The sequence below is a fragment of the Hylobates moloch genome, unplaced genomic scaffold (assembly GCF_009828535.3).
Source record: "Hylobates moloch isolate HMO894 unplaced genomic scaffold, HMol_V3 SCAFFOLD_15, whole genome shotgun sequence".
NCBI lineage: Eukaryota > Metazoa > Chordata > Mammalia > Primates > Hylobatidae > Hylobates > Hylobates moloch.
Genome location: NW_026652290.1, coordinates 81,664,045 through 81,683,976, shown reverse-complemented (window position 1 = coordinate 81,683,976; position 19,932 = coordinate 81,664,045). Strand labels below are relative to the sequence as shown.

The 19,932-nt window shown below is 41.9% G+C and overlaps 1 protein-coding gene across 4 annotated transcripts in view; it reads right to left on the bottom strand.

Moving 5' to 3' along the window:
• THADA (THADA armadillo repeat containing) overlaps nucleotides 1-19,932 on the bottom strand; it is a 359,204-nt gene that overhangs the window by 103,250 nt on the left and 236,022 nt on the right. For all 4 annotated transcript variants that reach the window (XM_032177807.2, XM_032177809.2, XM_058428959.1 and 1 more), the window contains one exon: nucleotides 9,178-9,293. In XM_032177807.2, the coding sequence (XP_032033698.1) occupies nucleotides 9,178-9,293 (116 nt within the window). The remainder of the gene's footprint in view (nucleotides 1-9,177; nucleotides 9,294-19,932) is intronic.

Genomic DNA, 19,932 nt, shown 5'->3' with positions numbered 1-19,932 from the left:
TCCCTCTACCATCTCTTCCCCTCATCAGCACTGTTTCATGCAAAAAATTTATTCCCAAGGTTGCTTTCCTTGTAACCTTGGAACCTGGTCTTGTATTTCTGAGAGCCTGTTTTTCTCACCAGAATATCAGACTGTTATTCTTCAAAATGATAAACACACTGCATGCCAACAAAGCACTGGTCCCACACAGGGCACTAGGCCACTGGGATGGCTGCCCAGACAACGGAGTATGGACTTCCCATAGAGAGCCCTGGGGCCATGAAGCCCCTCAACACAGGTCATCCCAGGTGGGTAGGGAGAGAATCTTGGGCTGATCCCTTCAGTAGCCTCAGCCCTCTCCTGTAGCTCCAAGCTCAGCCACAAGCCCTTGAGAATGAGGGAATGGGGATGGGAGTATTTCAAACGAGGGATCTGGAAGATCACAGAGCCTGGCACTCTGACCCTGGCTCTTCAAGGTATGTACTCTGTCCCCTGGGAGCTGGTCAAAATGGAGGATCTCAGGCTCCACCCGGACCTAGTGAATGAGAGTCTTCATTTTAATAAGATTCCCAGGTGATTCACGTGTACATTTTCTTTCTGAGAATCACTGTTCTAGAGAAGGCTTAAATTACTGCCATTCAAAACCCTCACATAAAAACACTGGATATATGGAGGCAGTGTGGTCAAGTACAAAGAGCCCAATAAGGCGCTGGGAGCTAAGCCCTCAACAAATGTTAGTAGTTGTCAGGTAGGATGTTAATTCTGGTGAACTGTGTGAAAACGGATAAATCCTCCAACCTCTGTGGGCTGTAGTACTCCACATGCACAGGGGTGAGAGTAGACTCTTAATACAATAAACTTCATGAGATTCCTTCCAGTTCTAAAATTCTAGGTCAATGATTCTATTTGATAAGACTCTGTTCTGTTGCTCTCTTTACACTGAAGTAGTGGTTTTAATATACAGTTGTAGTATTTGATATGGCCTGGCATACAGCAGGGCTCAATAGGTATTTGTTGAATGAAGTAATACAGGGATAGTTATTCTATTTAAGCTTCAACTTAATAAAACTGGACTGAGTGTGGTGGCTCATGTCTGTAATGCCAGCACTTTGGGAGGCCAAGGCAGGAGGATCACTTAACCTCTGAACCCCAGAGGTGGAGCTTGCAGTGAGCCGAGATCACGCCACTGCACTCCAGCCTGGGTGACAGAGTGAGACTCCATCTCAAAAAAAAAAAAAAAAAAGTTAGCCAGGTCTGGTGGCACACGCCTATAGTCTCAGTTACTTGGGAGCTGAGGTGAGAGGATAACTTGAGCCCAGGAGTTCAAGGCTGCAGTGAGCTATGACCATGCCACCACATTCCAGGCTGGGCGACAGAATGAAACCCTGTCTCTCAAAAAAACAATTTTTTGTTTGTTTGTTTTTGAGACAGAGTCTCACTCTGTTGCTCAGGCTGGAGTGCAGTGGCGCGATCTCGGCTCACTGCAACCTCCGCCTCCCAGGTTCAAGTGATTCTCCTGCCTCAGCCTCCCGAGTAGCTGGGACTACAGGTGCACGCCACCATGCCTAGCTAATTTTTGTATTTTTAGTAGAGATGGGGTTTCGCCATGCTGGCCAGGCTAGTCTCGAACTCCTGACCTCAGGTGATCCACCTGCCTCAGCCTCCCAAAGTGCTGGGGTAACAAGTATGAGCCACCGCACCCATCCCCAATTTTTTTTATTAAGTGCCACAAGCCTCCACAACAATCAACCATTAACCACACCACAGTATCAGGTTTAAATGGTACTTCTGAGGGCCAGTGAGATAACTTAAAATATCTGAATCAGAAACTCTGAGGGTGGGGCCTGGCATCATAGGTTTTAAAACTTCTCCAGATGATTCTAAAAACGCGGCCATGAACATTAAGAACTAGCATCAGCCAATCTGCTACTTAATAAATGCCAATAGCAAGGGATACAAACTCCTGTTTCCATGGGCGCTCAGGTAACCTAATGAGAGACGTGGCTGGGCGGCGGCTGTGCAGAAGCACAGAGTACACTCATCAAGGAAGGCTGGGACTTAGCTCTGGCCCATTGTGGCCACGTGGGAATTTGAGCCTGCTGGTGCCAGATCTTCCAGTTTTTCAAAAGAAGCTGTAGATCTTGACTTACTATGAAATTTCCTCAGTTTAAAATGTCAGCAAATCATTTAAAAAAAGAAATGTAAATCCTCCACAAGTCAAACAAAACACAACTATGGCCAATCTGACCCGAATGCACTGTCAGTTTGAGCCCTCTGGCTGACAGTGCACAGCAGGCCTGGGCCTGAGCAGCACCCCAGGGAGGGTCCAGGGGAAGACTCCTTCTAAAGAAGATAAAACAAAATGCTAATGCAGGGCCATTTCTGTGTGGTAATATAGAAAGTAAAAACTGAAGAACAATCTGTACCCGTTTGACTTATCTGTTAACTCATGCCAAGCTGAAATGTTAACTAAAATGGCTGTCAGACATGTGGTGTGTCTCCCCAGTTGTTTTCACTGTAGAAAATTTTTTTTATATTAAGGCAGTTTTGAGAAGAGCTAATGAAATAATATTTACAAATCTCCTCATACGAAGCTTGGCACAGAGCAAGCAATCAAAACGTAAGTTTCTTTAACTGAATTTTTTATATCTTAATTAAAATTTTGGTGGAGGTCTCTCACGCACTGTTGGTAGGCAGATGGACTTTTTTAGAAAACAATCTGGCAATGTATACCAAGACTTTTTCCATTTCTCCTTGACCAATTTATTCCACTTCTGGAAATCAAACCTAAGGCAATAACCCACAATCACACACACTCATACATACACACACACACTCATGTACAAAGATTTTTCTGAAACATCATCTATGACACTAAAAAAATGGGAAACAAACTGAATGCCAGCAATGGTTAGGTAAATTTAATGAGTAATTATTCAGGTGACAAAAATATGCTACCTTCAAAAATTACGTTTTCAAAGTTTTTTTTTCTTAATTCAAAAATAGGCGAAAGTATTTTATTTTTAGAGATGCACAGGTGGTAAAACTAGGAAGAAAAGCAAAGAAATAATTATCACAAAATGTCAAGACAATGATAACTTCAGATGAGTGATGGGGTATATTTTCTTTTAAATAATTTCCATTAAAATGTTTTAAATTGTGGTGAAATATACATAATATAAACTTTACCATCTTACCCATTTTTGAGTGTACAGTTTGCTAGTGTTAAGCACATCCATACTGTTGTATAACCAATCACCAGAACTTTTTTTTTTTTTTTTTTTGAGACAGAGTCTCCCTCTGTTGCCCAGGCTGGACTGCAGTGGCACGATCTCGGCTCATTGCAACTTCCATCTCCCAGGTTCAGGCGATTCTCCTGCTTCAGCCTCCCAACTAGCTGGGACTACGGGTGTGCGCAACCACATCTGGCTAATTTTTTGTATTTTTAGTAGAGATGGGTTTCACCATGTTGGCCAGGCTGGTCTTGAACTCCTGGCCTCAAGTGATCTGCCCACCTTCGCCTCCCAAAGTGCGCGATTACAGCTCTAAGCCACTGTACCCAGCCTCCAGAACCCTTTTCATCCTGTAAAATTAAAACACTATATCCATTAAACAATGTCCTATTCCCTCCTCTCCGTAGCCCCTGGCAACCACTATTCTACTTTCTATCTCTAGGTCTTGACTGCTCTATGTACTTTGTATTAGTAGAATCATATAGTATTTGTCTTTTTGTGATTGGCTTATTTCGCTTAGCATAATTTCTTCAAGGTTCGTCTATGTTGTGGCATATGTTGGAATTTCCTTCCTTTTTCAGGCTAAGTAATATTCTGGTGTATGTATACACCACATTTTGTTTATCCATTCATCAATGGACACCTGAACTGTTTCCATGTTTTAGCTATTGTGCATAATGCTGCTACGGAAACCTCTTTGAGACTCCACTCTCAAGTCTGTTGGGTATGTATTCAAAACTGGAATTGTTGGATTAACATAGTAATTCTATTTTTAATTTTTTGAGGAAATATACTGTTTTCCAAAGTAGCTGTATCATAAAAAGTTTGAAATAAGAACAAATGCTCTCATGATACTGTCGAGTGAAAAAGGAAGGAAGCTATAACTTACATATACAGTATAGCCTTGACAAAGTTAAAAAAAAAGCATAGGAAAAAAGATGAAGAAATTATATACAACTCTTAACCAATAATAGTGATTTACGGATTGTGGTAAGAATAGACTTTTACTCTCTTCCAAATTTTGTACTTGACTAATTTTCTATGATAAGCATATAGGATACAACAACGAAGGGAAAAACGGTGAAAAAATTTTAGTAGGGCACATATTTATTTCTGGTTATCACATCCACTGCATGCATGCATGCATTCATTCATTTTCTTGAGACAGTCTTTCTCTGTTGCGCAGGTTGGAATGCAGTGGCGTGATCTCAGCTCACTGAAACCTCTGCCTCCCAGGTTCAAGCGATTCTCATACCTCAGCCTCCCAAGTAGTTGGGACTACAGGCGTGTGCCACCACTCAGCTAATTTTTTGTATTTTTAGTAGAGACTGGGTTTCACCATGTTGGCCAGGCTGGTCTCAAACTCCTGGCCTTATGTGATCCACCCACCTTGGCCTCCCAAAGTGCTAGGGTTATAGGCATGACCCACCGCACCCAGCCCTGACTAGTCCATTTAGTTCACTAAGTTTACTAAAAGAAACACACATGCAATATACAAACATACACATACACACTTATTTTTTTTCTTTTATAACCAAAGAAGGAGAAACAAGATAGCCAAATTCACTTCTGAAAAATTTAAGCCTAATATAATACTAATTACAACTCTCAGCCAAAGTAAATAAGCGATCTAGCTGGGACAGCAGAGCTGGAATCTGCAAATACCAAGGGTGGCAGGGCATGGGGCTCATGTCTGTAATCCTGGCTTACTTGGAAGACTCTGGTGGGAGGACTGCTTGAGCCCAGGAGTTCAAGTCCAGCACAGACCTCATCAATAAAAAGAAAAAGAAAAAAAAAACTTGAAAAAAAAAAGTTTTTGTAATTAGCATGAGTGTCAGACTGGGTGATTCCTCTCTCATGATGCCCACTGCCATCCTTTCCAGGCCAGCAGCAGACCCCTACTAGATGGCTACTCTCATTTCATTTCTGGTCTAGGTCAGTTTAGTTTTCTCTCAGTAGTTAGTAAACTGCTTTAGACCTATGAGACAGACGGTAAACTGGATCAAGAAGGGAGGGGTGGAGGAAAAGAGGAAGGAAAGGACTTGAAGGATTAATGAGCTGATTTCCATTAAGGCTTTGACATCTTGGAATGAAAAGCAGCTTGTAAGAGCAGAAGCCCAGTCCTTTCCTGAAGCCACGTTGCCAGCTGACCATTCATCACCAAAAATTCCCCAACAACTCCATGGCTATTGCTTAATCACCTCATATAAATCCCTATTAATCTTGCAAAGTCAAAACACAAATATAGGACAAAAGTCTTCATTTTATGTTCCCTCAATTTCAGAGTCAAAATTTAAAGACTGAATTGGTTATCCAATAGCGCCAATCAATTTTTTAAAAACTTTCTTTGAGAACAAAAGGACAAATACATATCCACTAGCATTTCTGTACTTATGGGACTGAACAAACTCAGGCTAATGATCAAATAAATTATGGAAGGAAAAGGGTGTCGGTGTTAAAATTTAAGGCAACATTTTTTTCTTTGCAAAAACATTAATTTTTCATAGCTTATATTCAAAAGATACAGAAAATCCTTAGTAGACTCAAAGGAACATTTATTCTTCTTTCATGTGTAAATTACCAGGGACATAAAAAAGCCTCTTCAGTAGTTGAATTTGGAATACTCTGCACTGTAATATCTTCATGGGAAAGGCAGGTGAGAAAGTAAAGACAGGGGTATGTTCTGAGAAGGGACCGCTAGGACGAGAGGGGGTTCGTCTGAGCATGGAGTTAACTAGTATAGACAGACAACTCCCGGAACAAGAGGACCTCAGGGACAGGGCGGGCATGTGACATCGAGGCTTCATCACTTATACCCAGTTCTATAATTTGCTATTTAGGAACCTCAAAGTTATCCTGTCAATGATGCGGATGATATAGAAAAACTGATACATAGCTTTGGAATGCATTGTGCTGTCTGGCAGTATGTTTTCCTTCCAAACTCTATTTCAGGCTCTGAACACATCCTGATTAACACTTGTAAAAGTGTGCTGGGGAGCAAAAGGAAGCCTGGTGTTAGGAACCATTTACAGACCACCCACAAAGCGGAAAGTTCACACTTGGATAATAGAGAGTTGACTGTACTGGAAACAGAAAAGTGGCTTTCCTAGATTGTGGGCAAGGAAGATGGAAACCCAGTAAGTTGCAGTGATTCATTCCTTTGTCTTCTAGAGCTGGAAAATCATGGAGAAAAATCAGAAGTGGGGTGGGGAGCAGAAGGAAGGAGAATGGAAAGCCCAATTAGAAAACAGCAATAGGGACCACAGGACAGGTTTGAAAAGGCCAGGAGGACTTCTCTTCCTCTTAGCTGCAGAGGAAGCTGACGGCAGCTTTGTCAGCCATCTTCAGGCACTGCACAACATGAAGGTCCACTCAATGGCTGGTCTGCTGCTCCATCTCTTCCATCTCATCCAACAAGAGGTAATGGACTCAGGAAGCCAGTGGATAATGACTTTCTATGAGATGCATGAAGGAGTAGCAAGCTAAGGGGACACAAACTCCTTCCTTACAGCACTTTAAGAACTAGAGTGTTAGGATACTTGGGACAGTCCTGGCTAGAAGCAGGTTTCAGAGGATAATTTCTGGACAGCCCTGACTTCTTGCTCCCCAGAAATAACAGGCAGGAAGAAGTGGCCTATTACCTGGCAAACAGCTGAGGGTACTGATGTGATATGTATCTTTGGGATGCTAAGAGCCACACAGAAGGCAAATGGTACCAGGCTTGGGTAAACACTTTATGGGTAAGCAACTCCTACTCTCTAAATAAAATGGAGAAAACAGATTGGGTGCAGTCGCTCACACACCTGTAATCCCAGTACTTTGGGAGGCCGAGGCAGGTGGATCACCTGAGCCCAGGAGTTGGAGACCAGCCTCGGCAACCTGTTGAAACTCCTTCTCCACCAAAAAACCCCACAAAAATTAGCCGGGCATAGTGGCGTGTGGCTGTAGTCCCAGCTGCTCAGGGGACTGAGGCGGAAGGATCACCTGAGCCCCAGGAGGTCAAGGCTACAGTGAGCTGTGGTAGCGCCACTGCACTCCAAGCTGGGTGACAGAGCATGACCCTGTCTAAAAAAGGGGAGAATAGACTAACAGACTAAAAATGAGAGGCTCCCAATAACTTTACTGGCATTTCAGACACAAGATAATTTCTCCATCAATATCCTCGTCCAAAGTTATTAATGTTGAGACAATAATTGAAACACACACATCCACACATTGGGAAATCCACCACTGGCTCCTTCACCAAAAGGTTTCTTACAGGAGCTTTCACTGTGTGGCCTGGGCATATTTCCTGAGCCCCATTCTCTGCCACTTGTGCCTTACACTTTAGGTTGCAGAGGGCTAACTTCCTTATGGTTCTGCAAACCTACAGTGCCGTTTCATATTGCTGTGTCTCTGCCTATACTATTATCTAAGCCTGGAATTCCCCTACCTGTCTTAGCCACTTGGCAAAATTCTGGCTCACTCTTGATGGCCAGTTTGATGTCAGCCCTCTCTCACCCCTCTTCTGGGGTACTGCTGTACCTACTACAGACATTTGTTATAATACTTAATATACACCAGATGAAAATTACTTATACACATCTTTCTCACTTCCTGGAAGTCCCTGGAGCCAGGACTAGCTCTTTTATATTTTTGTATTCCTACATCTCCTAACACAAAGGCTAGCACGTAGCCTGCGCTCAACAATGCTTTGTTGAATTAAACTGATTTGAGAGCCTCACACAGCCCATTACTTGACTTGTCATAGAAGGTAGAGAGCCCAACAAAAGTGACCAAAAGCATACTTTTTGAAAAATAAAAAAGAGAGGCTTCTACCTTAGACAGCCAATATACTTTTTTTTTCACTTGTTTCTCAAACTCTAAGCATCAGAAATTTATTTATTTTTGAAACAAGGTCTTGCTCTGTCACCCAGTCTGGAGTGCAGTGGTGCAATCATAGCTCACTAGAGCCTTAAACTCCTGGGCCCAAACCATCCTCCTGCCTTAGCCTCCCAAGTAGTTGGGACTATAGGCATGCACCACCATACCTAGCTAATTTTTGTTGTTGTCATTGTTTCGTAGAGATGGGGTCTTGTTATGTTGTCCAGGCTGTTCTTGAACTCCTGGGCTCAAACAATCCTCCTGCCTTAGCCTCCCAAAGTGCTGGGATTACAGACATGAACCACCACACTCGGCCAATAAACTGACTCTTAATTAAATATGTGTACTATGGCAGGAAAGGTGGTAACACTAACACATGTGCCTCTTCTGGAGCTACTCTGGTGGAACTTACAGAGGACCTCCGGGGGCCTTTGCAGTTAACACTATCCTACCACCACTAGAGTCCTGCAACACAGATTTTGAACATGGCGCTACAGAGAGGACTCCCTGTATATTATATGAGAAACTCCTTTTACTCCTTCATCTTTCACACAGTAAATGTTCTAAGTTCCAGGATAAACTAACAATGGCAAGGATGAAAAACATGTTTCTATTCTTTTTTTGCCTTGCTTATTCAAGCTACCTTACTACCCACCTAAGAAAGGCAACTTCCATCCCCTCTTGCTATTCAAACACCCTATCTGTCCCTCAGTGCCTGCTCAAGCCTACAGCAATCTCTAATCTCTGAGTTGCCATGGCACCTAGGATTCTGTACCACATGATTTAGTCAATTACTGACTTTCATTGTTATAATATCTAACACAGGACTGGGCACACAGCAGGTTTCAACAAAAACAAGCTGATTGGTGGGCAGATAAAAAGCCATACTACATGCCCCTCAGTCACTTAGCAGTTTTAGAAAAATTGTCCAGAAAATATTTTTCTTTCTTTACCACAACCCAAAGTTCTAAAAGGATAAATACTCCAATAAGTTTAGAAAACTCATGCCAATGACTTTTAAAACTCCCCACAACTAGAAACAGCAATTCTCAAATGTATTTCTAACCCGATAACTCCTTGCTCATGTGGGATTTTAACATACCTCTTGGCCAGCCAGAGTTTGGCTTTGGTACAAACAGTGATGTCAGTCAGCTCGTGCTGGAAGTCTGAATTCATTCTGTGTTTGGAGTCTGAGTAGGCTTGCAACAAATGAAAAACCTAAACCAAAAAAGAAAAAAAAATCCTGCTGTGAAAATATATTTTTCCTAAACGCTCAGTTCCTCCCTTTTAAGTTTCCTTAAAATGTTCCCCTCAAAGAAAACAGACACCTGCAGAATGTAGCTCGGTCTCTTTGCAGAAAGGCATGTTGGTTTTGGAGGATGTAGCAGTGGCGAGAAACCCAAGTCCCTAATCCATACCTTGCTATAGGTTTCTCACACAATCCCCAAAACTGATGACTGTGGCCCAACAATCATCTGCCACAAGAGGTTATTAGTTACAAACAACCTATACACTGATTTCAGCAAAGAAATGCAAACATCTTTATGTTAGCTGTAACACATGAAAATAAAATGTGCCTTTTAAAGTCAAAGTCTTAAATTTAAAGAAAAATACATTGTTTGAGAGTCTAAACTGGTTTACATGTCTGAGTTCATTAGAACAGTCTTGGCTAAAGAAGTAGGTCAAACTAATTCTTGCCTTAGCAAATACTGGGCAGTGATGTTTGTAACTATTTAGGTTTTTTTTTTTTTTTTTAGCAGATCATCCCTTCGATATTAGGAGTGAATGCAGCAATGAAGACGTGCCCCACTTACACAAGGATACTCGTGTATATGCACGTATGCATGTATGTATGTACTGGATTCAGCAATGAAATCCGCAAGGCCTCTGTGAGGAGTACAAATCTATAGCAGACAAAGAATAAGGACAAGAGCATAAATGAGATCTTTTGACCTTGGCTAGTGCCAAAGAGAAAAATGCATGTCAAGAGAAATCCTTCAGTCTCCAGCCTCCTTATCTAAATCGAGAGGAAGAGACGGGTGCAGCAAAGTAAGCATAGATAAACACACTAAGAACTCTGAAAGTCTATTTTAATAACATCTGTTTTCTTTCCCTATTATATCCTTCTCTAGAGCTGTGAATGACTCTTTCTGTGTAACCAGATTCAACGTTTTCCTCTCTTTCTCTCCTATCAACAAGGGGCTGACAATAGTGAAATAACTGAGAGTTAGATATGGAAGGGAGTAATGAGAAACAGAAAAGGCCAGATAAAATCAATCCAGAGTCATCAGACCCTAAATGGGTAAGCTGGCAGGTTTTACTGGGTCAGACGTCTGCAATCACCAACAACAAATACATGCCAAGCACCTTCTGTTTAGAGAATCAAAATAAATTTCTTCTAAACAGAAGTAACTGTACAGGAGAGTGCACACAAGTCCCAATGTGGAGACTGAAAATGCTTTCTCTAATAATGGATCTGTTATTTCAGAAGCAACAGATCAAATGTCATGCCTTCACCACACCCCCGCAGGGACCCAAACCACCCGTCGTGGAGTCTGGAGCAATGGGTCTGGCTGGAGCTTCTGTTCTTATGTGGTGACTGCCAGAGGGAAAAAATACCTCCCTCAGCCTGAATCCCCACTGTCCTGAAAGAGCTGGCAAAGTCACTGGGCTTTGCTTTACTTTTCTCTACAGCTGCACAAAACCAACCACCAGGGCTTTTCATGGTGTCACAGGATCACAATTAATCAGCAGACACCAGCAAAATACATGACTTTGGAATTTACTTGTAAAGAAATCTGTGAGATTTTCCAATGCTTCTCATTTAGAAGCAATCACTTCAAAAATAACTCCTGATGGATGTTTAAACTTAGTCCTATATTTGCTCACCTTACTTGGCAAAAACAAGACTGTTTTTGAAATGCTTGGTAGCTCTGGTTTATGAAAATCAGCCTACAATTCTGTCACATTGGGTACAAACCAGACAATTGTGATCCTGGTTATTCACCAGGAATGGAGAGCGATCTATTTACACGAGACAAAAGAGAGACAGGTACGCTGAAAAGAACTGTGGCGGAAATAAGCATGTCGAAGGGCCAGGGTCAGAGAAGTCAAGGAAAAAAATTGGGCAGGGAAGGAGAGGGAGAAGAGAAGACAGGGGAAGGAGAAAGGAAAGAAAGTTTTATAAGCAATTGTATGAAACGGGTTAGTGTTTTTGAGATATTTTTCTTTAAGAAAATAAAAATATTTGAATACACAACTAACCTCATAGACATTTAGTGTGTTGGGTTCAAGAAAAATGAGACCATCCTTTGGCATGAGGTCCAGGTATAAGGCCAGGCCCTTTGAAACTAGGATTTGATCAAGGTCAGACTCAGGAGCTCCGGCAGCTCCCAAGAAGGGCAGTTTGTCCATCAGCTCTTAATGGATGGCAAGCAGCAAAGCAACTCTTTCTTTCTCACTTTCCTAAAGTTCTGGTCCCAAAGAATTCTGAGGCTAAGAAAGTAGTCAGGCCCAGGCCTGTGCTGAACGAAGCACAGAGAAACCAAAGCTGCCAGAACCAAGGAGGATGATTAATTGAACACACATGAGAACTCAGAATTTCAGTGTCATTTTATGTGTCCTAAATTGGTAACTGAATCCAAACATTGTCAACAAATATTTATTAAACAACTCTTATTACCAGGCACTGTCCAATGGGCTGCAGCAGAGACCAGATAGTTCCTTGCTTTCCTGTAGCTTACATTCCAGTCATGGAGACATGAAAAATCAACAGCTTTCCTGACTCTGCCTGGTCATGATTTACAACCTGCATGGCAGCATCGTCATCACTTTTGGTTTTATGCTTGACCTCCCCCTCCAATAAGTCTGATGCACTGTAGGAATTCAACAAGCATTTGCCAAATAAAAACGATGTTGGTATTTGGTGCTTCTTCCTATATTCACTCCTTTAGGACACATTCCCTTGGGTTTGGTGAGCTATTGTAGTGCCGACTTCTGTGTCTGGAGTGGAACGGAGAGCTGAATCACGCTGTACTCCTCACCCCAGTGGATGCCTCATCTGATGCTGGAGGCAGGAAGGCTAGATTAGCGCTAAGAATCCAGCCTCATGGGAAAGTGGAAAAGCATGGATTTTGGAGCCGGGCAGAGATAGGTGTAAACCAATTATCAGTTTTGCGGCTTTGGGCAACTTAATCTCTGTTTCTCCATGGTAAATGGCCTATAATATCTAACTTGTAGGACTGTAGAGAGATTTAAAAGAATATATATACTACTAGGCATGCACTAGGGAAGTGATAACAATGTTGATTCTTTTCCACATTCTGTCTGCTCCCTCCCTTCCAGCCCCATTCCAAAAATAAACAGTCAGAGAAGACTTTGCAGAAAGAGTGATATGCATATGTGGCCTTAAAAACAGTCTTGCCAGAATCAAGGGAAGGGTATGCAAGCAGTGAAAACAATTAAAACACATTTTAAGGGTATTAAAATATTGGTATGTCAACAAAAAGAGTGAATCTTAAACTATGGACTTTAGTTAATAACAATGTGTAAATACTGCTTCATTAATTGTAACAAATGTACCACATAAATACAAGATATTCATAGTAGGAGAAAATTGGGGGAAGGAGGTGGGGAGGAGAAAAATATTTGGGAACCTTCTGTATTACCAGTTCAATTTTTCCATAAATCTAATGGTTCTAAAAATAGTCTCTTAATTTTTAAAAATATTGGTACTATTCAGGGGACAGCAAGTAGTCCTGTGTGCGCAGAGCACAGCCAGGGTGTGCACAGGGTGGTGGGAGACACAGCTGGAGAAAAGAGTCGGGTCTAGTCAGAGAAAGACCTTGAAGGCAACGTCACGGAATGTGTACTTTATTCTGCGGACGGCAAAGATTTCTTCAGAGAGTGCTGTTGGGTGATGAGATCTGTAATTTGGAGAGAAAAGCCAGGGGCAGTGTGGAAGTCATAGCAGAAGGGGTGGAATGCCCCGGACTACTGCAGTAGTCTAGACAAGAGGAGGTGAGGGTTAAAACCAGCGGCTCAAAACCAATAGCCTATGGGCCAAAAGTGGCTGCAGATGTTTTATTTAGCCCACGCAGTACTTTTAAATCAATCTTTATGAATTGGGAGATTTCACATTAAAGTCATCCTGATTTCCATTTTGAAAAATTAGATCTGGCTATAGCGGCCCACCTCCCTGTAGGGCAAACAGTCACCTGGCCGGAGCTGAGCAGCAGGAGCTGGCCCCAGAGATGAGAACTGCACTCTCTAGACCACCACTGTCACCACTATTACTATTGCCTGTTACTCTAATCACTAAGACAGAGGGTCAATGCCATTTATCAAAGCTCTTAGGCTTTTCTGTTTGTTTTAAACTTTTGGAGAATCAAGAAAAAAATAAAATACTTACTGAATCCAAATCTCTACTAAAAGTCTGAAAACAAAGAATGGGCAGAGAGCCCCTGTGTTTATACTCATCCCCTGCTTTGGCTCACTTACCTGCCTGGCACGGGTAGGATTCTGATTTTGTAACATCTCTACTCCACCCCAATCTAAACTAAAACAGCAATGGAAGGAGAGGAAAGGATACATTTGAGAGAGCTTCTGCGGGCTGCAGAGGCAGGGCTTGGCAACTGCTTTAGACATGGAGTTAAGCCGCAGGAAAGAGCCTCTTAACTTGGGCAGCTGGTGAACAAGGGGCATCTTTCAAGATGGAGATCATAAGAGAATCTACAGCAGGCTTGAGAATGAGGGAGGGGAATTAATGAGTTTGGTTGGGAATATCCGTGTGATGACTGCTTCACTTAGGGTAATTTATGTCGCAAAAAAGAATTCTTCAGGGACAAAAGGGAGCTCTATTAATAATCACACTGTGAAAAACAGAGGACAGATGCTTACCCCTAGCTGTAATAGGTCCCTTGGAGAAGGGTTAGAGGTGGACATACAGGTCATCAGCACAAGAATCAGGAGAAAGCTTTGTTGCCCTAAGATAGTTACGACCCAATCAGAAAAAAACGGAAACCACATTATGAAACAAACAAGTACAAGCCAACAGCATCATCCATGACTATCATGGGCATGGAGCTGCCAAGAGATGGGACTGTCAGCCCTGCCCTGAGGAGGGGGTGGTCATGGAAGCAGCTGGGAGGGAGCAGGGAACGCACCGCAGGAGAGTGTCAGTGAGTAGGCTGATTTCTTGCCCCTGAGATGCAAGCCTTAATGGAAGTTTGAGGGGAACTGAGAAGTCTGGAGAACCTGGAAGCAGTTATCCTCTGTCCCTCACCCCTCCACTCTAAACACAGAGAGACTCAGGGGAGCCCTGAGCATCTGTGCAAAGCATGGGGTCCATTTTGGCAGCTTTGAAATGCTCTTTGAATAAATGCCACGAGCCTAAAAAGAGTCATGAGGCAGTTCCCTGAAAAAACTTGCACTGTACCAGTAAAATATGCCTAGTTTATGCTGCTGGACTAAAATAGCAACTTGTGTTAGACAAGATCAAGATGATATATGGTTGTTTGGGAATGCAACGCTGAGATGGGTTTTCCTCTTCACCAAGCATGGCTTCCAGGCAATTTTCCCCCTTATAAAATCAACAGCAGCTGAGCTCCAGAAACCAGCAGGATCCAGCAATAACAGGACAAGGTTAGACAGGCTATGAAAAAAGACAACTCCAATAAGAAAAGAGATGCTCATTTCAAAGGTCAGATATAAATGGGGTAAATGTATCGTAATCATTAAAAACCTCAAATTCTGAAGATAAAAAAACCTGTCCACTTTTGCAACTGTATTTTCTTAAAAGTAAATGCTATGTTTTTCCTTGCTGCATGCAGACTACAGGTGAATATTTTTGACCCTATCACTTTCAGCCAAGTATAAAATTTCTGTATTTGCCATTTTGCCTAGTTTTCTCCCTGCATTGCTTCAACCCCCAAAGCTAAGTCAGTGCCACATTTTCCTTAGTGTTTACACAGGATTTTATTTCGACTGGTAAAACATCTGTATTTTTTCAGGGACTTAAATAAATGATCTATGCCGGGAATGTACAGTATAGGGTGATGTCAGGCCCCCCTTTTTTCTCGACTCACTGGGCAGAACAGTCAAACATTGTTTCAGCCTGTAGTTGGGAATGTGAATATTTATCCTGTCGACTTAATTCATACAAACAGAACTGCAGGCAGGCAGGCAGAAGTATTTTATGGCTCTAGGTCAGATTGAAAGGGGGTAAAAGGGTAAAAGGGAGATGACTGAGGGAGGAATCTAAACTTTCTAATTCACAGAAACAAGCCCAATCACATCACTGCTGGTAAACAGATACAGCAAAAATTATTCAAAACGCAGACTGTGTTTGTATGTGATGGAGGGCAGGGTGGGAAGGCAAGAGAGAGAAAGGTCTCTAACAATACAGTATGTCATTTGCAATCATTCCAATGTGGGCTAGGATTTGTTTTCCGCTTCAGGCATATTAACTGGAACCCCAACTAGGCCGTAGGCCTCTCAGGAGCATCCCTCTTGCCTCTGACTTCCACAATGCAGCGTGCCGTGCTTATTGGGTATAAGTACCTACTTATATCATCTGTACAGAGCTCAACATGTTGTTTTTTATTCACAGCCCAACTGGCTAGAGCCAGAACCTTGAGATACCTGAACTCCTCAACCTGGTCACTCCCCAGAAGAAAGGGCTTGGTGGGCACTTGCTGTCCACATTAATCCACCAATCTGCTAGAGGGCCAGCCAGGAAGAATTTCATGTGGTTGCTCCCCTAAACTTCAACCTGTTTATTGGGTAAGAATACATCCTTAGGATGGTCTTGCTAAGTCCCCAAAACATGACACCTTACTGTATTGTGTGTTGCTGCCAGGAAAAGGATGCTAATTACAAAGTGTAATTACTTCCTAGCTGATTCTGGTTTGGGGAGAGAATCACAGGAAACACGCTGTGAATATCTTTAAGGATTACAGTGTACAAAAACACAAAGCCTGCTGGGGACTGGAAATTCACTTTGGGCCTCAAATCCATCCCCTCCTTTCTATTAACACTCCCACTATTCTAGTTCAGGAGCAAGAAGACTTTGCACCTAGATGATAAAAACAACTTAATTGCCTGGTCTCTGCCTCCAGCACTTATTTTACACATGGCCAGCAAAGAAATATTCCTAAAGCCAAGCTCTGAGGACATCACTCTCAAGTTCAAAATCCATCAATGACTTTCAACCTCCTAAAGAATGTGCTGGCACTAAAGGCTCAATCTACCTTTCTAGATTTAATTTGTTTCTTCCACTTTATGAACCTATTCTGTGGCCACAAAGAACAATTTCCTATTCCTAACAACTTACAAATGCTTTCTTGGCCAGGACGTTTCATCATTTGTCTCCCCACCTTCTCCAACTCTGCCTACTGAAATTCCATTAATAAAGTAAGGCCCAGCTTAAACGTCATCTTCCCCATAAAACTCTCCCCAGCTTTCCTCAACTACCCCCACTCCCACCCTAAAACTCACTGTTTTTCTCTTCAGTGCCCCAACATCTCATTTAATTTGACGATTTAAAAAAAACTGTTTAATCCCATCATCATGGTTATCAATCTATACTATCCTTTTCTAGAGTATAGAGCTCTTTATCTGGCAGGGAGAGGGGCTGAAAACAGAGGATTCATTGATTCAGAATTCTACCACGGTCTTGCTAGGGATGGCAGAACAGAAGCTGCATTTGCAGCAGCAGCTGGGGTGCTAAAAGCCGCCTCTGTAAACTCTGGTCACACCAAGGTGTTGGGGGAAATAGCATTGACAAGAGAGAAAGTATGCATTTGTCTTGGATCATCTCTCACCTGTTGTTCTAAATTCTATAAAGTAATTACGAGTTCCTTCACAGGGGAGACTTGTCAAGGGCCCCCAACAAGGGCCCCCAAGCTGTTGATAAGGGCGAGGTTTGGAAAGTGATGTCAGATAGTCAACCTTAACCCAACATACAAATGAAGGCCTGCATATGAAGAATTTAAAATTAATTAAACACTAACATAATACCTTCTCTAACTAAAAAGTTCCTAATTTTAGAACACAGATACATTTCTGAAAATCTAGTTATAAAATTATTTGTAAAATAAATCTGTTTAAATTCTTTAGGAAGAGCTGTATCATATTTGATAATTTATCTTGCTTATATATCTGGATCTTCAACTACTGAGTTTTCTGAAAGAGAGAGTATTGAGATCAATAAGAAACTCTTAATGTAGTAAAACTCACTAATGAAAAATAATACATGGGGCAGTGGCTCATGCCTGTAATCTCAGCACTTTGGGAGGCTGAGGCAAGCGGATCACCTGATGTCAGGAGTTCGAGACCAGCCTGGCCAACATGGTGAAACCCCGTCTCTACTAAAAATACAAAAATTAGCCGGGTGTGGTGGCTTGTGCCTGTAATCTCAGCTACTTGGGAGACTGAGGCAGGAGAATCACTTGAACCTGGGAGGCGGAGGTTGCGGTGAGCAGAGATCGCGCCACTGCACTCCAACCTGGGTGACAGAGTGAGACTAAAAAAAATAATAATAATAAAAAATGTAGATGATTTGTTCAGTCCAGACAAAGTCAATTTTTTAAAATAAATTTTATTGTGTATATTTAAGGTATAGAGCATGTTATGAGGAGAGGGAGAGGGAGAGAGAGAGAGAGAGAGAGAGAGAGACAGAGAGAGAGTTAGAGTTACTATAGTGAAACAAATTAGCATATTCATTATTTCACATAGTAACCAGCATCCCTACCACCACCTTCCAGGGCAAGAGTGGGTTATTAACTATAGTCCTAATACTGTAGTTAGATCTTTCAACTTGTTCATCCTACGTAATTGCTACTTTGTATCCTTTGACCTACATATGATTTCCTGTCCTATACTCCAACCCTGGTAACCACTAACCATGAGTTTATTCTCCAGTTCTATATATTTGACTTTTATTATTTTTTTAAAGATTCCACACATAATTAAGATCATGCAATACTTTTCCGTGTCTGGCTTATTTCTCTCAGCAAAGTGTCTTCCTGGTCCATTCATGTTGTAGCAAATGGCAAGATCTCCTCCTTTTTAAAGGCTGAATAATATTCTACTGCACATAATCTATCTCTCTGTTTCTTTATTCATTCATCCACTTATGGATACCCAGGTTATTTCACTTTCTCTGGATACATACCCAGAAGAAGGATTGCTGGGTCTTATGATGGTTCTATTTGTAATTTCTTTAGGAATCTTCATACTGTTTTCCATTATGGAGGCATCAATCTGCATGCCCATTAACAGGGTACAAGGGTTCTCTTTTCTGCACACCCTTACCAACACTTATCTCTTGTTTTTTGATAACAGCTATCCTAAGAGGAGTGAGGTGGCATCACATAATGGTTTTGATTTCATTTGAATGCAAATAAAATGATTAGTGATGTTCAGCACTATTTATATACCTGTTGGACATTTTCATCTTTTTTGAGATATAAAAGAGATGGGTATTCAAGTTCGTTGCCCATTTTTAAATTGGGTTATATATTTTCCTGCTAATGAGTTGTATGAGTTATTCATAAATCTTAGATAATAACCCCTTATCTGATATATGGCTTGCAAATACTTTTTCCCAATCTGTAGGTTGCCTTTTTTCACATTTTATTTTACTTATTTATTGAGATGGAGTCTTGCTCTGTCGCCCATGCTGGAGTGTGGTGGCACAATCTTGGCTCACTGCAACCTCTGCCTCCCAGGTTCAAGCGATTCTACTGCCTCAGCCTCCCAAGTAGCTGGGACTACAGGCACGGGCCACCAAGCCTGGCTTTTTTTTTTTTTTTTTTTTTTTTGAGATGGAGTCTCACTCTGTTGCCCAGGCTGGAATGCAGTGGTGCGTTCTCGGCTCACTGCAAGCTCTGCCTCCCAGGTTCACGCCATTCTCCTGCCTCAGCCTCCCAAGTAGCTAGGACTACAGGTGCTTGACACCATGCCCGGCTAATTTTTTTGTATTTTTAGTAGAGATGGGGTTTCACCGTGTTAGCCAGGCTGGTCTCAATCTCCTGACCTCGTGATCTGCCCGCCTCGGCCTATCAAAGTGCTGGGATTACAGGCGTGAGTGAGCCACTGTGCCCGGCCAATTTTTGTATTTTTAGTAGAGACAGGGTTTTGCCATGTTGACCAGGCTGGTCTTGAACTCCTGACCTCAAGTGATCCACTAGCCTCGGCCTCCTAAAGTGCTGGGATTACAGGCATGAGCCACCACGCCTGGCCACATTTTATTTTTTATGGGTATATGGTAGGTGTATATATTTATAGGGTACATAAGATATTTTTATATAGGCATACGATGTGTACTAACCATTTATCATTTGTGTTATGAACATTCCAATTATATTCTTTTAGCTATTTTTAAACGTACAATAAATTATTGTGGACTGTAGATACCCTATTGTGCTATCAAATACTAGATATTATTCATTCTACCTAATTAACTATATTTTTGTACCCATTGACTATCCCCCTTTCCTTTCCTCCCCAGCCTCCGGTAACTATCATTTTACTCTCTATCTCCATGAGTTCAATTGTTTTAATTTTTGGCTTCTACAAATGAGTGAAAACGTGAAATTTGTCTTTCTGTGCCTGGCTTATTTCACTTAACATGGAACCTCTAGTTCTATTTATATTTTTGCAAATGTCAGGATCTCATTCTTTTTTATGGCGGAACAGTACTGCATTGTGTATATGGACTACATTTTCTTTACCATTTGATATGGTTTGGCTGTGTCCCTACCCAAATCTCATCTTGTAGTTCCCATAAACTCATGTATTGAGGGAGGGACCCAGAGGGAGATAATTGAATCATGGGGGTGGTTATCCTCATGCT